General features: G+C 32.1%; 1 protein-coding gene across 1 annotated transcript in view; it reads left to right on the plus strand.

The window, feature by feature from the left end:
- PIK3C3 (phosphatidylinositol 3-kinase catalytic subunit type 3) overlaps positions 1-17,303 on the plus strand; it is a 169,010-nt gene that overhangs the window by 71,919 nt on the left and 79,788 nt on the right. Inside the window, exons 17-20 of the mRNA XM_074279240.1 lie at positions 617-745; positions 2,091-2,160; positions 4,160-4,224; positions 10,362-10,446. Of these exons, the coding sequence (XP_074135341.1) occupies positions 617-745; positions 2,091-2,160; positions 4,160-4,224; positions 10,362-10,446 (349 nt within the window). The remainder of the gene's footprint in view (positions 1-616; positions 746-2,090; positions 2,161-4,159; positions 4,225-10,361; positions 10,447-17,303) is intronic.

Raw genomic sequence — 17,303 nt, forward strand, 5'->3', positions numbered from 1 at the left:
TGCAATGCTTGGTTCTTCTCAGTGGTTTAGTGATCCAAAGGAATCCGAATAGCCTTGGACAGAAAATGCCATCTGCATCCAGAAACTGATCTAAGGAGACTGAATGTAAATGAATACATGCTATGTTCACTTCTTTTTTCTGTTTTTCAATCTCTCCGATGATTTTTCCTTTTTGCTCTGATTTTTCTCTCCCAACATGATTCATAAAGCAATGTGTATTAAAAATGAATAAACTTTCTATAGTAAAAAAAGAAGAAAAAGAAAATTGTGAGTCTGGCATTATTTGTTTTTTTTTTTAAAAAGCTTACCTGGTCTGGTATCTTTCTGGGATTCAGGAATTATTTAATTCATTATATACTTGAAGTTGCTTTCTTTAGAAAAAAGAAACAGTTTGTCTTTGTGGATTGTCATGAACTTCTGTAAGTCTAATCTTATTTCTCAAAAACAGTGTTCAGCAGTGCAATTTGCCAGTGTTTAAACATCATTTATCAATCTCTAGGATTTTTTAGTATTTTTCATTCATTTTCTTACATTTCATTTTCCCACTATTTCTTTGTTTTTATTAAATCATTAATTTAGAGCCAAATTTGAAAAAAAAAAAATAATCTTTTTTCAGAGTGCTCTTATGCCTGCCCAGTTGTTCTTTAAAACAGAAGATGGAGGTAAATATCCTGTTATATTTAAGCATGGAGATGATCTACGCCAAGACCAACTTATTCTCCAAATCATTTCACTTATGGATAAGGTAATTGTAATCATTTTGGAAGATGGAGAATCATTAAAAAAAAAAAAAAAAGAAGAAGCTAAAACCTAAAATTTGGAACACAGGTTAAGTTTGCAAATAGTTATTTGTCATATTAAGGTGAGATTATTAGCAGCTTAGCCATCTTCACATGTTGACTAGGAACATTTTTATTATTTTTTGTTCATATCAGAATGGGTCCTACATATTCAAAATAAAATAAAATTTCATATTTTTACTATGAAGAACTGGTTTTTTTCTTGGCTGAGGCAATTGGGATTAAGTGACTTGCCCAGGATCACACAGCCAGGAAGTTATAAGTGTTTGAGGCCAGATTTGAACTCCTGACTTCAGGGCTGGTACTTTATCCACTGTGCTACCTAGTTGCCCCCAACTATGAAGAACTATTAACTATGAAGAACTGTTAAAATATTTTCTTAATTTTTTCCTTTTTCCTTTTTTTTTTTTTTTTTCCTAAGACAATTGGGGTTAAGTGACTTGTCCAGAGTCATACAGCTAGGAAGTTATAAGTGTCTGAGACCAGATTTGAACTCAGGTTACCCTGACTTCAGGGCTGATGCTCTATCTATTGCACCACTTGGTTGCCCCTCCATTTGTTTTCTTAACATAGATTTCCCAGACCTCATTTTCAGTTTTATCTTTTTTGCTTTTTTTGCATGGTTCATGCCTAGGTTTTCCCTTTCTTGGTTCTCCTACTTCAGTTACATGAAGCTCCTTCTCTACTCCTTATTTCTTTTTGTTATTATTATTATTATTAAAGCTTTTTATTTTCAAAACATATACATAAATAATTTTCAATATCACCCTTTCAAAACCTTGTGTTCCATATTTTTTCCCTCCCTTTTCCCATTCCCTCCCCTAGATGGGAAATAATCCATTTTCCACAACTGTGATGTTGCACAACAATAGTCAGATCAAATAGGAAAAAAATGAGAAAGAAAAAATGCAACCAACCAAAAAAAATGTGAAAAATACTATGATTCTCCATATTATTCCTAATATTCATATGTTCCTTAAGAAGAATACTTAGCTTGCTTTTCTCTTTCCTTTGTTATCTAATTTAAATTGAACCTTTCATAACCTCTCATTGATTCCTATGGCTTACCAGAAATTTATTCTAAAATTAAATGATAAAAAAAAGATTGATTTAAGTTTAAGTCAGATTCCAGTTTTCTATGGAAGATTTATTTCATTTTGATAATTGTAATCGTTGATAATTGCCTAAAGATGGCACATACATGATAGTTCTCTATTGCTCATCAAATAAATATATTTCATAAAATAACTCTTTTAGAATTGACTAATATATTTGTCATTTACTTTGCAGTTGTTACGGAAAGAGAATTTAGATTTGAAGTTGACACCTTATAAGGTATTAGCTACTAGTACAAAACATGGTAAGTTTACTTCATATTTTCGTATGTGGGCTTAATCTAATGTTGAATGAGTATATTTTCTTTTTATAAAGTTGAAAATTTTTAAATATTGTTATATTGTATGTGGTCATCTTACAAATGATTGAGGTCTATATTTCTCTATATTCACTGGAAATAAATTCCATGCAACAAACATTTATTAAGCATCTTCTATCATTAAATACTATGTTATAGTGGAAGAGTAAAAATGAAACATTTTTTTCCTTCAAGGAATTTTCTTTCTAATTGGGAACTACTACACAAATAAATAAAGTCAAAATAATTTGAGGAGGAAGGGAGCAAGTATTAATTGGAGAATCAGGAGTGCTTCCTATTGGAGATGGCATTATTATATCTTAGCCTAGAAGCAATCTGAAGATCCTGAGAAAATGTAATTAAGCAAGGAGTATATTACAAGAATTTGAGAAGCATGTTCTGTATAGGCATGGAAGTGGCTAATAATATGATGAGTTCAGGAAACAGCAGGTAGGCCAGTTTGCTTGGAATGTTGCATATATGAATAAGAACACAAATAAGATTAATATTGAAAGGTAGATGATAGCTAGATGCATAGGTTTTAAATGACAGTCTTTAAAAACACAGAAAATATATACTTATACAGTTGTACAAGACTTCTGACAATTTTTCTTTTCTCTCATCACTTAGAAACATTCAGGTATTTTTACACCAAAAAAGTAGTAGCTAGTTTATATATTACCATGTGGGTGGGATTATCTGTATTTTGTTTGTATAGAACTTCATCATTGTTAATTAAATAGCAAGGATTGTTTGGGGGAAGCAAACAAAGAGCGAGCAATATGTTAATCCTCATTATAAATGGAATGAAATTTCTAAGATGGAGATATTTTATAGGAAAAGAGGTAGATTTTCTCTCTTTGCTTCTACAAAAGGAAGGGTAACCAGGAATGTAAAGGGTTTCAGAAGAGAAGTTTGGTGTAGTTATAGGGAATTTGACAGAGAATCAGGAAATATTGAAAAGTTTATTCTAAACATTTGGGAGATGTTAGATAATTTGGTACAATTACCTGACTTTCTCCAATGGTACAGTGGCACCAGAGTAGCAACAAAAAAAATAAAATGATAGAGCTAACCTTGATTTAGAATTTAGCAAGGGGGAGGGACTAAGTGTCAGTAGGACAAAAAACCCAAGAAATTTCAAAGGTAGGGGATCTTTAGTTGAACTGTCAGTCATAAGGTTAAAAAGAAGAAAATGAAACCAAAATCTACAACATGGAGAAGGATTGAAGGACTCTGGGTCATGGTGACAGTTGAAAATTATGGTTAGGTATATAGCTAAGGAAAAAATGAAAGGTTAGAATTTAATGATCAAATATAGGAATTTCAAAATTTGAAATCATATAGTACAGTATTGAGTGAGTAGGAGATATAAAATATAATCTTTTCTGTGATTGAGATAGAATGAAAATTTATCTCATGGATATTGAAGAAGATTGATAAATCTAGGAGACAAGTGTACTTGTTTTATGAAACCAGTATGGAATTGAGGGGGAGAACTAAAATTCAGAATTAGTCAATAAGCCTTTTCTGTGTACCAGGCTCTAGGTTAAGTGCTTTGATAAACCTATATGATAAGATACATAGATCATGGATGACATAATTCTTTCTTGCAAAGGTTTAAATTATTATTATTTTTTTCATTTTGAACTTAACAAACACCAAAAAGAATAGTATTTTTATATACATAGTAGAGCCAAAAAAGATTGCACATGAAATTGCACATCTATGTTTGTAAAGCAGTATTTGTCTTATATCTCATATCCAGATATTCTGATGTAATTATTATTCTTTCCACTGCGCTATGAAAATTCATTCTAAGAATTTACCTCTTAGAGTATAGATTACAATCTTTCATATGCACATAAGATTTCCTTGTATTTTCTTGGTCAAATTTTTATTTTATTATCCATTAGATGCTCATGTTTAATTTATATAATTACAGGCTTCATGCAGTTTATTCAGTCAGTTCCTGTTGCTGAAGTTCTTGATACTGAAGGAAGTATTCAGGTACAATCTCTATTGTAATGACTACCATTTCTTTGTAAACCTCTGATTAATATAACAAAAGATGAAGACATTTCTAATTCTTGCAACTAATTAACATTCATTTTTCATTGATTCAAAAAGTGATTCATGTTTATTTTAGGCTATCAGCATGGTAGAGAATCTTCTGGAACTTGGAAATTCTTTAAAAATCTAGGATCAGTCTTCTGAAAAAGCATAGATTTAATTTTGCAAGCACCTAGAATGAAGTGGTATTTTATAAAATAGGTAGTAAACATGATTGTGACTTATCCTGAAAAAAGATTGAACATGCTTAAAATATGAATTGGACTTAGAATTGAAACTATTTCCTTGCTATATTCAAACTTTTTTGAAGTTGAGATTATAAAAGGCAATTACTGATAATTTTCAAAAAGTGACCATTGGCATCACTTTTAAGAGACCTATGACAAAGCTAAATGGATGATAGTCTGACCTAGTTTGGATTTTCATAATTCTTTATATAACTATAGTTTTTTCATTCTTTTAAAAGAGGTAAAGTGATTTATCTAATGTCTCATGGCTAGTGAGGAGCACATATGTAGTAACTAAAATATAGTATATTTTCCAATATACTCAATTATTACTTATTTGCACATATATGCATGTCTTTTCTCTTCTGAAAATTTCATGAGCAATTTATCTTAGGCATTATCTATCTATTACTTAAGTGCCATGAAAATTAAAAGTACTTCAATAGTTGTCTTTAAGTTGATGGATAACTTTACTGTAATCTATAAATAATTTTGTCCTTTTTTAAAAGAAATTTCTCAGTAGAAATTCTTAAATTCATGAATTTGTTCGTTCATACACTTATTTTGCTGAAACGATAACTAAATTTAAAATTTTAAACTATATATTGGAGACAGAGAGGGAAGCTTTGCAGAATTTTTGGTTGAAATCAGGGGTGTCAGACACTATTGGTATCACACTGTTAGTATAAAGTAAAATAGAAGATATTTCTTGAAATAATTAGAAAGTGTGATCACAAAACATTCTTGCCAAAGATGGCATTTAAATTGGGTATTAAATGGGATAGATGATAAGAATAATGATGGTGGTAATGCCATTAAAGGTAGAATATACACTTTCTATTTACTATTAGTGGACTACATTTCACCATTCATGAGAAGATGGAGCAAGCCAATAACGGCTTTTAAAAGTACATTGGCTGATTTTCTTTTTTTCTCTAAGATTTTGAAATCAGATAGAAGACTTTAAAAAGCTTTTAAGAAGTCAAGATTTATTTTATTTTTTCAAGATCCTAGAACATCAGAAATAAGCAAAAGTCAGCTAAAGCAATTGTCCTCTTTAGAAAAACTGATAAGACCCCAGTAAAGACTAAATCTCTAGGGGTGAAGGTTGTGCCTGAGTAAAATTGAATTACCTCCAAGTGTAGAAAAGGAAGGTACCTAGTGTTAGTTCCAGGGCAGAGACAATTGAAGTTTGTAACCACTAGAGGGAGTTCAGGGAGGAAGAGCGTTTGTAGCAAGGATCTGGAAATGATCTGGGTTCATATTTAGAGGAAGATAGAGCTAAAAAGCCACTATTTTTTCAAGGAAAAATGTGACAGATACAAGGCTAAAAGAGGCCTTGGAAGAATTTAAAATGCACTTTAAAAATTAATTAAGAGAGATCAAGAAAAAATTAGGGGAAAACATCAAGTTGGAGAATGGCTGAGTAAATTATGGTATATGAATGTTGTGGAATATTATTGTTCTGTAAGAAATGACCAGCAGGATGAATACAGAGAGGCCTGGAGAGACTTACATGAACTGATACTAAGTGAAATGAGCAGAACCAGGAGATCATTATACACTTCAACAACAATACTATATAAGGATCAATTCTGATGGAAGTGGATATCTTCAGCAATGAGAGGATCTAATTCAATTCCAGTTGATCAGTGATGAACAGAATCAGCTATACCAAGTGAAAGAACACTGGGAAATGAGCATGGACCACAACACAGCATTTATACTCTGTCATAGTTTGCTTGCATTTTTGTTTTTCTTTCCAGGTTATTTTTACCTTTCTAAATCTGATTTTTCTTGTGCACCTGGTGAGGTTTAACATGTATGAGACTACCTGCCATCTAGGGGAGTGGGTAAAGGGAAGGAAGCAATAAGTTGTAACAGAAGTTTTTGCAAGGATCAATGTACAAACATTACCTATGCCTATATTCTGTCAATAAAAAGCTATAATTTAAAAATAAAAATAAAAAAAATTAGGAGGAAAATAAGAGCTATCCAAGAAAATCAAGAACATTGTAAAGAAAGTCCACTAACTGAAATTTAAAAACTAATGGAACAAAATAATTCTTTGAAAACTACAATTGGCCAATGGGAAGATGATAACATTAACACCAAGAAATAATAATAAAAAACAAAATCAACAGAATGAAAAAATAATGTGAAACATAAAGAAAAAAAAAACTTACGTGGAGAAAGATAGATGGGATACAATATAGCAACAATTAGATTATTTCAAAATTATGAAGAATCTTAATATAATAACACAAGAAATTACTAAGAAAATTTTCCTGAAGTTCCAGAACAAGAAGATAAAGCAGAAACAATTAAAAAAAAAAAATCCATCCATCACCATCTGAAAGAAATCCTAAGAGGAAAACTTATGGGAATATCATAGATTAGTTTTAAAATTCCCAGGTGAAGGAGATAATATTGTAAAGAACAAGGGGAAAAATTTAATTTGAATATCATGGAGTTATAATTAGGATTACGTAAGATTATCTTCTAATTGAAAGGATCATAGGTCTTGGAATATTGTATTTCATAGAGCAAAAGAAGTAGAGTTATGACCAGTGGTAACTTGACCAAAATTAAGCATAATCCTCAATGAAAAACAAAAATAAAAATATATTTAACAAACTGAAAGACTTTCAGGTATTTGTGGAAAAAACATGAGATTCAGGAGAAAAGTAAACATTAAAAACAAATTATAAGAGACTCAATAAGGTCAAAATGTTTACTATTTACATTCAGAAATGTTATCCGTCCTCTTGTGATTGTCATCCTTATTTGGATAGTTTGAAAGAAAGGCTTGGCTCTAAAAAATAAAAAAGTAGGGAAAGCTAAAAAATTACTTCATACAAATGAAATGAAAAGAAAAATTGATACAGAAGAAACAAATAGGGATAGAGGGCAGGCTGTTGGTGTTAGAATCTTAATCTAAACAGTATGTTAAAGAGAAAGCAACATATACATTTATAAAAGTTATAAAAGTCTTCCAAATTTAGAATGAAATGAGGACAAGAGGATAGGATAATGGAGGGATATCTAGAAGGAAGGGATTAGATAAAGGAGGAACCTAGAGGGGAGGGGATGTTCTGCCTATTTACTAGAGTGGGTAGAATAAGGAATAGGAGAGTAAGGTAGCAAGTGGAAGTAATTTAAGTGAGTGAGGAGAGAGAAAGGAAATAGGGTGAAAAAGGATAGTGAGAAAAATAGAAGGAAATATACAAGTAATTATATCTTTGAATGTGAATGGGATAAACAAAACTAGATAGTAGAATTGATTAAACATTTTTTATTTAACACTACAGTGTTTTCAGGATAAAAATTAAAAATACAAAGTTAAAATGAAGTGCAGAAGCAGAATTTACTATGTTTTTAAAAAGCAGGGGTAATAATCATGATTTCAGACAAAGTTAAAGCTCAAATAGATTTAAATAAATGAGAAATAGAAAAAATATACTACATGTCACCAATATTATTCAATATTGTTTACGTCTTAGATATATAAAGAACTTTGTCAGATTTATGAGAATATGGGTCATAGCCTAACTGGTAAATGGTCAAGGAATATGAACAGGTAGTTTTTTAATGAAGAAATCAAAATTATATACAATAATATGAAAAAATGCTCTAAATAAATGCATATTAAACCAATTAGACTCAAATTGACTTGAATAATAGATGCCCTTCAGTGGGGGAATGGCTAAATAAGCTGTGAGTATGTGATTGTGGTCAAATACTACTTACTACGTTATAAGGAATGATGAGCTGCTTGGTTTAGAATAACATCAATTTAGACCTATAAAGAAAGATACTATTTGCCTCCCAAAAAATGACTAATAGAAATATACATAGTGATCTTAGTGTGTGTGTGTGTGTGTGTGTGTGTGTGTGTGTGTGTGTGTGTGTGTGTGTGTGTATGTGTATGTTTTTATATACATATTTATTTATGTATGTTTAGTCTTAGCCTTCTTTAGGGCAGGAGGATTGGGAAGGGAAAATAAAAGGTACATAGCAGAGAATAAAAGAAAACCTAGAAGGAAAACTTGAATAGTTTTGAAAGTGAAGTATAGCAGTTATTACATGTTTTCTTGAATTGAAAATTTATTGTTTTATATTGAATCTCTCATGTTCTGTGTACATACAATGTTTTTTTTTTTCCTTTTTTGTTTTAAGTTTAAAATGAATTAAAAACAAATTATTATGAGGGAATTAACTTTGAAGTTCCAGAATCTTAGAATTTGACAAAGTGCTTGTTGACCTTAGGTATATCTGTTTTATTGCTGTAATTTTATAGGTAAGAAAGCTCAGGTCCAGGAGATGACTTACCTAAACTGGAATCCAGATTTTCTGGATCCTAGTTTGTTTTTTTTTTTTCCTCCTTCCACCCAGAAACTGAAAAAGAGGCTAACAGAAGGGGGGAAAAAAATCTTTTAATTGATTATATGACTAGAGTTAGCATATTATAGTGATTAATAGTGCTGGCAATTCCAGTAGACTGTGATGAAGAGAATCTGAATCCATAAAGGGAACTATGTGGATTGAAAGTTGATTATAACATGGCACTTTCACCTTTTATGCTATTTGTTTGCTTTTTGTTTTCTTTCTCATTTTTTCCCTTTTTGATCTGATTTTTCTTTTGCAGCATGATAATTGTGGAAATATATATAGAATTGCACATAAGAGAGGGAAATAAAATTTGGAACACAATGTTTTGCAAGGATGAATGTTGGCAACTATATGCATATGTTTTGAAAATAAAAAGCTAAAAGACATTTTTCAAAAGATCTATTAAAAAAAGAGTGCTGGATTTGGACTCAAGAAGACTTGAGTTCAAGTATGTGGAGTTGCAGTGTGCATCAGTAGGTAGAGTTCTCCATGCCTAAAGCATCAGCTTTTTTTTCACATGATACAAATTATAGAACCTGAATTTGATAGGAACTGTCTTAAGTAAGCAATTTTCATCAAAAAGAAAAAAGTATGTATTGTGGTATTTAGAATAAGGTTTAAGATATATGTGGATGGTGGTGTACTTCAAAGATGTAAGAATTCTACATTCTGAGAAACTTGAAGAGATCAGGAATATATCTTTTGATTCTTTGGAACACATATAATTGCTTATGTGATTCCTTTTTTTTAAACTGCTAAAATTTTGCACTTATTTTGATGATTTTTTTTGTTTAGGTTTCATTTTATTGATTTTTTTAAAAGAAGCATTTCAATATATTTCTGTTTAAAAAGTAATTTTAAAATTCTATCTTCATATTGTAGAAAATAATAAAACAAAGATAAAATTGGACGAGAAGTATAACATCAAAACAAATTTATTTTGCCTTGCCCTATTTAATGTTTTCACGTAATATGGTTATACCAGCATGTATTCTTTTTTTTCTTTCCTTTACTAAAGCTTTTTATTTGCAAAGCATATGCATGGGTAATTTTTCCAACATTGACGATTGCATAACCTTTTGTTGCAAATTTTTCCCTCTCCCTCATCTGGTAGTTGTCCAATACATGTTAAATATGTTGAGATACATATTAGATCCAATATGTGTGTGTATATTTATACAGTTATCAGTTTTTGCAAATCAGATCAAGAAAGAAGAAAATAAAAAACTGAGGGGAAAAAACCAAACAGCATATATTCTTATGATCAGTCTCGTTGGTCTTCTAAACAGAAGACCAGCTGCTGAATCTGTTGTCTTTGTATGATAGTAGATTAACAAAAAATTACAGACCAAATATTCTTTGCTCATTTTTAAACACTTCTTTGCACTTCTCCTGTTGTGTCCTTCATTTGTTTCAAGATTATATTAAATAATCATGTAAATAATGTCATTTCAGAACTTTTTTAGAAGATATGCACCAAGTGAGAATGGACCTAATGGAATAAGTGCTGAAGTGATGGATACTTATGTTAAAAGCTGTGGTAAGTCTTTAAGTGATTACTTTATACTTGTGTTCTTAGGCAGGAAAGCTCCTACTTTGTGTAAAGAACTGAAACTCTTAAAAGGTGTGCTTGAATCAGACAACCAAGCACTGAAAGCTAATTACCTATTGGCCAACAACTATTAGCATATGTTTGGAAAAACAGCCCTTCTCACTCTTCTGTGCTGCCTTGATTTTTTTGGTGTATACAGATAATGGTAGGAAGGATGAGAGGATGGAGACAAGCCAGACTCTGCAGCAGGACAAGGAGAAGGGAGATTGGTGGAGAGCTTGTGGCAGTTTTGTCCATCTCCTTCACTTCTCCCTCTAAAGACCAAGAAATTTTACTTATCCTGACTCTGGCTGATCCTGAGGTCTCCAGGGAGTTAGCCCGAACTTTACAACTTTGTTCTTAGAGAATAATGTCATTCATTTTATTATTGACCTAAATTACTTTTTTTTTGGTGGGGTCATGCTGCCACATCTATAGTAATTTTACACATTAAGTTTTAAATATACATGAAATTATCAGGAGTAAAAGCAAAATCCCAAGCATCCTTATAAAGCAGTACTGAATAATAACTATCGTATTTTCCCCAAAATAATCATGACACAGCATTAATGTAATTTAATTCTTTCTGAATGTGATTTTTTTTTTATCTGATTTTTGCCCCATTTTTATTTGATTTGACTTAAAACTTTTTAAAGAAAATGTTCCAGGGCCTAGTCTGCCCCTGTATTTATGGTATAATAACAATTCCTATGATTATGCAATAGATTAAGTCATCTTGGAAAGACTCTTAGATCTGACATTCTGATTTGCTGTCTGTCACTTGAACCCAATTATAACTGCAACAAACTTAATAAGCTTATTCCCAAGAAAAAAAAGACAAGCATTTTGGTTAGGAATTTTTAACTAACAGGGATCTTTACATCCTCTTATATAAATGAAATTATTTTCATATTTAGGAAATATCACTTGAGACTGAATGTTTTTGTTACTTCTTTAGGATTCAAGTTGAATTCTGGAGGTAATTTCAAAGATTTGCTTTCCAGATGGCCTAAAAAATATTTTAGAATGAGTGTTCAATGATTAGATTGCTTTCTAAGGATCTCTCAGAATTCTAGATGTGTAATTGCTTCATTTGTATATAGCAAATAGGATCCATTAGTTCTTTTGAAAAGAAATTGTTAACTCTAGGCTTCACCAAGAAGAAACCCAGGTTTGTAAATCATTAGCCTAATCCTGAATTCAAATTATCATTTAATAAAGAAGAAAATATTTCCTTCATTCAAATGATTAGGATTTAGAGACAGCCTTATTTATAGCCAGGAAGACCTAGGTCCAAGTTTTATCTTTGATACATTTTTGGTTTGACTCTTAATTTCTCAGTGATGAAGTTAACTATTAAATCCTTATATAAGTAAAACAATTGCTGATCTGCATTGATTTTAAAGTCTCCTCAGAGGGAATTTTTTATACCATTGAAATCAAAGGCCTGCTTAAAAAAAAAAAAAAAAAACCTTCAAAAATACCTTAGCACATTTCCTAATATATGCTTAGTAATAATCTTGCCATCCTAAATTTCAAAATAATTAATATCCTTACATTTGAAACATTTAAGAACTAAATATGACTTTTTAAAAAAAATGACAATAAATATTTGTTGAATATATGAATGGGTTGACTATAATATTCAGATCATTTTTTTCAGGATTTCTGCCTACCTTTATTTAGGTTTTTTTTTGTTTTTTGTTTTTTGTTTTTTTTTTTTAAAAACAGAATAAGAAAAACAGAAAAGGAATACAAAACAAATTAAAGGAAAACAAAAGAGAACATTGTCATGTGCCCAGTTGAACACCTGGGAGGATTCAAAATAAATAACAATAAATTATCAGATCAAGAGAATATATATATTAGTAGAAAAAATTATATTCATGAATGTTGTTTTTTTTTTTTTTTTTTTTCTTGACTTCATTGTAAATTGTTCTTTGGATCTCTACTACATACTTTATTTTATTCTTTTTCTCCCCTTTCATCCCCATCACCCTCAAATAAGTTATAGTTAGGAAAAGATATATTTATGTGTACATATGTAGACATACGCACACCTTTCCTTGCTGACTCTGCTTTAATTCAGCTTCAAATGTATTTTTATCTTAAGCATATAGTATAAATTTCTCATTTGGAAAAAAAAATAATTTGTCCATGTTTCAACAATTTGTAGATGTTTGACACTGATCTTTGATATTTGTTCTTATATGTTAATTTTTTTTTTTTTTTTTTTTTTTTTTTTTTTTGAGGCTGGGGTTAAGTGACTTGCCCAGGGTTACACAGCTAGGAAGTGTTAAGTGTCTGAGACCAGATTTGAACTCTGGTCCTCCTGAATTCAAGGCTGGTGCTCTATCCACTGCGCCACCTAGCTACCCCTATATGTTAAATTTTCTGTTAAGTTCAGATTTGGTTGATAAAGTCCTGAAAATCTGCAAGTTCATTGAATTCATCCATTTTTTTTTTTTATTAATTATTGTAGATAATTTTGCTGCATATGATATTTTTGACTTCAGACATAATTCTTTTTAATTGCTGGTAGATATGATTCCAGGACTTGGCGTTTTTGTGTTTGCTGATAAGTTCTATACAGTTCTAATTGTAGCTGCAGCATATTTGAATTGTTTTTTCTTGTTTTTTTGCTAAATTTTCTGATCTGGGGATCTGGGGATTTCAAAACTTGACAGTAATATAATACAGTGTGTTTTCCACAAAGGATCTATTTCAGTTGGTAGTTGGTGGATTTTTCCATTTCTACTTTCCTCTCATATTCTATTGAAGCGGGAGGGAACTGTTTCCTTTACTATTGTTGTAGTCCCTTTAAGAAACTGTATTTCCTTTTGATCTGTAATCCCTTTCTGAGTCTCAGCCCCTCCTTAGGAAAGGCATATCCCCCCTCAGATAAGTTATCTTTCCAGGATGCCAGCTCCTTTGATTCAATTAGAATCCTCATTAAAAAGCACCCCTTTAAAGTGTTGTTAATTCCAATAGGAGATTTGGGCAGAAAACTGATAAGAATCTAAGCCTGGGGACACCCCCCCCCCAAGAATCCTGACCTGATCAGTTTGGACTGCCTCAGCCCCCATAAAAATACCCGTATAACAGCTTCCCTCAACTAAGGTCTTTGCAGATGGTCTATGCACTTTGCTAGGACCCTGCCTGCTGAGCTCAGTGCCAAAACGCCATTTCCCACTAGAAACTGATCCCATAATAAACTTTCACTCTAATCCTAAGGCAGATTTATAGGGGATATTTAACAACTCTTTTATTGCCACTTGTAGAAAGATGAAGAACTTACAGATTAAGCACATAATGATCAGAGACAATTAACTAAAGTGAATCAGACCTATAGGACCCAGTCAAGTGATTTTAGATAAGGCCTAGGCTGCATTCCATTGTCCAAAGAAGGGGTGGCCGAAGAGTCTGTATATCACCTTCTCTACTACATTCCACTGACCAAATAGAGGAATACAGACTTAGATGACCAATAGGGGAATACAGACTTAGATGACTAATCACAGTTCTTTGGCAGTTCTTTGTCTAAAATGTGTAAAAGCTGTGAACATTTTCAAGGGAGTGGCTCTCTCCTGCTGTGAATTTGGCTCACAGACCAGGATGGGGTCTGCTTCTCAAGATTCTGTTAAATAATTCTGCTTTCTATGAGTGATCTCTGAGTAGTCAATTTGGGTAAGTCTTTATGTCCCAAACACTACTAACCTCTTGACTGTCAGAAATTGAGAGCATTCAAACCACATCACTATCACTTCAGGACAATTTTCTTGGATTATTTCCTGCATTATTGTGCAAAGTTCTCTTTTTGGTCACAACTTTCAGGCAGTCTAATTATTCTTATATTCTTTTCTTTATGTTCTCCAGATCCATCATTTTTCTTATTAGATATTTCATATTCTGTTCTATTTTTTCATTCTTTATATTCTCTTTTGGCATTTCTTGCTCTCTCATAGCTATCCTGGCTTCCCTTTGCCCAATTCTAATTTTCAAAGAATTATTTTCATCTTTTAGATGTTGTATATTCTCTTTGAGTTGGTTAATTTTTTTTCATAAGCTTCTTTTTTTTTTTTGAATGGTTTTTAGTTTAGTTTAGTTTTAGTTTTTCTTCTGTCTCTCCCTTGATTTTTGAATTCTTAATTTTGAGTTCTTCTATAAATTCTTGCTGTGCAAAGAGCCATTTCATATTTCTCTTTGGAGTAGAAGCTATTTTTACTTCAGTATCCTCCTCTGAAGATGAATCCTGGTCTTATCTGTTCCCATAGTAAGTTTCTTTCTTTCTTTTTTTTTTTTTTTTAAAGTAAGAGATATTAGTGGAAGCACCTCTAATCATGTGGTAGAGGGATAATGCCTCTAGCTTCATTTCACTTCTCTCTGATCTGGAACTCCAAACCAAGTGCCTCCTCCTGCAAGTGCCCACAGTCCTCAGCTTCTCTGCTCCATGGCCTCTACACTCTGGAGTGTGCTGGTTCCTTCTCACCTGGGGCTGTATCTCACTGGCACACCTGGACCTACTATTCCCCATCAGCCACGGTTTCCTGTGTTCCTTGACTCAAACCTGAAAAATCTCTGTGGTTCCTGCTGAGCTTCCAGCTACACCCTGGGGGGGAGGGGGAGAGGAGTCCTTACTTCCTCTTTCTGTGAACCTAGCCCAGAGGAATTTGCATTTCACACTCCTTAATTCCTGTGATTCCTTTAGATAATGAGGTGTGAATTCCTTAAGATACTGAGGTATATCTTAAGATGTTTTCTATCTGTACTTAGGAGGACCTCTGTTCTGCCCCAAATCTTCTTGATTTTCACTAAACTATACTTTTAAACTGTAATGCTGGAGAAACTGAGGCAAGATAGAGATTAGAGAGTTTTTAATACTTTAATTGACTGGACAGGACTCTTGTCTCAAAGTATCCAGTAATGAATGGGCGAATAAAAAACCCTTTTATAGCTTTTCAGACAAAGAAAAGAAGAAGAGCTGGAGAAGTTAGAACCTCTTGGTTCTGTCAGGATGGAGGGGGAGGCTGTAAATTCTTACTAAAAGCCAGAGTCTGAATGTTTGAATAACCGAAGTAAAGATGTCAGTGAAGTATCCAAGATAGTCTTATCTTTTGGAATATTTTAGAGAGGCAGTGTCATAAATTCTTGAGGGCAGAAGGAGCTAGGAGCCAGAAAGTCTGATCTGCTCCTCATCTCCCATTGACAATTTATAACCTTAGAGCAAATGCGCTCAGTCTTAATGAACCAGGCAGGGTTTACAACTTAAGGGACTGAGGCAGAACAGTTAAGAAAACTGAGATAGAACAATTCAGGGAAACTCAGGACAATAAGGGAAACTAGTGCAGGGAAACTGAGATAGAACAGCTCAAGGAGACTGTGGCATAACAAAACAAATAAAATTATTATTACAAAGGAAACATTGTATTGAAATGAAAATATAACTTTTTTCTTGTTCAATTTCACAGATTTTCTCCTCTCCAAAAATCTTTCTCTCTTTGAAAAGACCCTTGGGGGGCGAGATCTGTGAATTCCATTTTAGAAATATGCTGATGTGAACACTAAATTTCCTCTATTAATTGTTTATCTAGCTTATACCTGAAAATCTCCAATGTCAAGGAACTTCTGGAAGGTTCTTTTCATTTTTTGTTCACCCCTGGAATTTTTCTTTTCATGTGGAACAGAAATCTCCCTCTTTATAATACATGCCTATTGTTTTTGATTTTTCCTCTTGGTTCAAGAAGTTTCCTTGAAATATATGAAGATCTTCATCTTTTTCCCTAAATTAAAAATCCTCAGTATTGTTGTTACTGTTACAGTATTCCTTTTGTAGCTCTATTTTAGCTTATTTATAGTTTTCAATTTTGTGGCATTCAGTATAAAAGTACATAAAATGTGGTCTTAAACCCAATGATAAACTGACTTCAATCTTCTATACTTTTCTTATGGAAGGCTAATTTTATATTAACTTTTTTGTTTGCACTATTATTTATTGATACTAAACTCCCATGTCTTTTGAACATAAATTGCTTTCTTGCTGTATTTTTCTCATTCTAATTTGTGTTCAATTTATTTTTTTGCATCCTAATCTTAGCTGTTCTGATTTCTCTTAACTTAAATCTTGTTAACATAAACCTCAAAAGTTAAATTAGACTTTATTGATGAGGAAGTAAACTGAGGTTCTAAGCCCAGATAGGTCAGTTCTTTTCTGGTTGTCTGATTACCTCTCTCTCCTTCCCCAAAGTACCAAGGGGTGGGTCATTTAGTGAATGAATTTCACTACTCAATGCTGTATTAAAACAAAGTCTTTATTGATTAGAAAGGGAACACCATAGGGTCTGCTGGGCCAAATGGCTGTAAGGTACAAGGTTAATTTGCAAAGAATAGAATTTTGGGGATTCTTTTTTAAACTGAGCAAAATCCATTCTTCAGGTGTAGAGATGTTTGTATTCAAACAGGTTTCAGAGAGCTTTGTAAATAAGACAGGAATTTCCTGTTAATATCTCAGATTACCTCCTTCAATCTCTCCTAAAACAGGAATTTCCTGTTAATTGCTTGTATCTTAGAATATCTCTTTTTGACCTTATTTCACAAGCTCAGTTCTTTCATCTTTCTATTAGCTATTAATTCTAGGCTTATATCATCTCCAAACTGGACAAATATGTCATCTATACCTTCCTCACCATCACTATAAACATGTGTAGCAGAATAGAGTCCATTACACTTGAGACCTCCTTTTATAACTTGACACCCACTCAGTAGTCACTATTCTTTCCAGTTGTTCAATAAGCACTAAATCCATCTAA

The sequence above is a fragment of the Sminthopsis crassicaudata genome, chromosome 1 (assembly GCF_048593235.1).
Source record: "Sminthopsis crassicaudata isolate SCR6 chromosome 1, ASM4859323v1, whole genome shotgun sequence".
Classification (NCBI taxonomy): domain Eukaryota; kingdom Metazoa; phylum Chordata; class Mammalia; order Dasyuromorphia; family Dasyuridae; genus Sminthopsis; species Sminthopsis crassicaudata.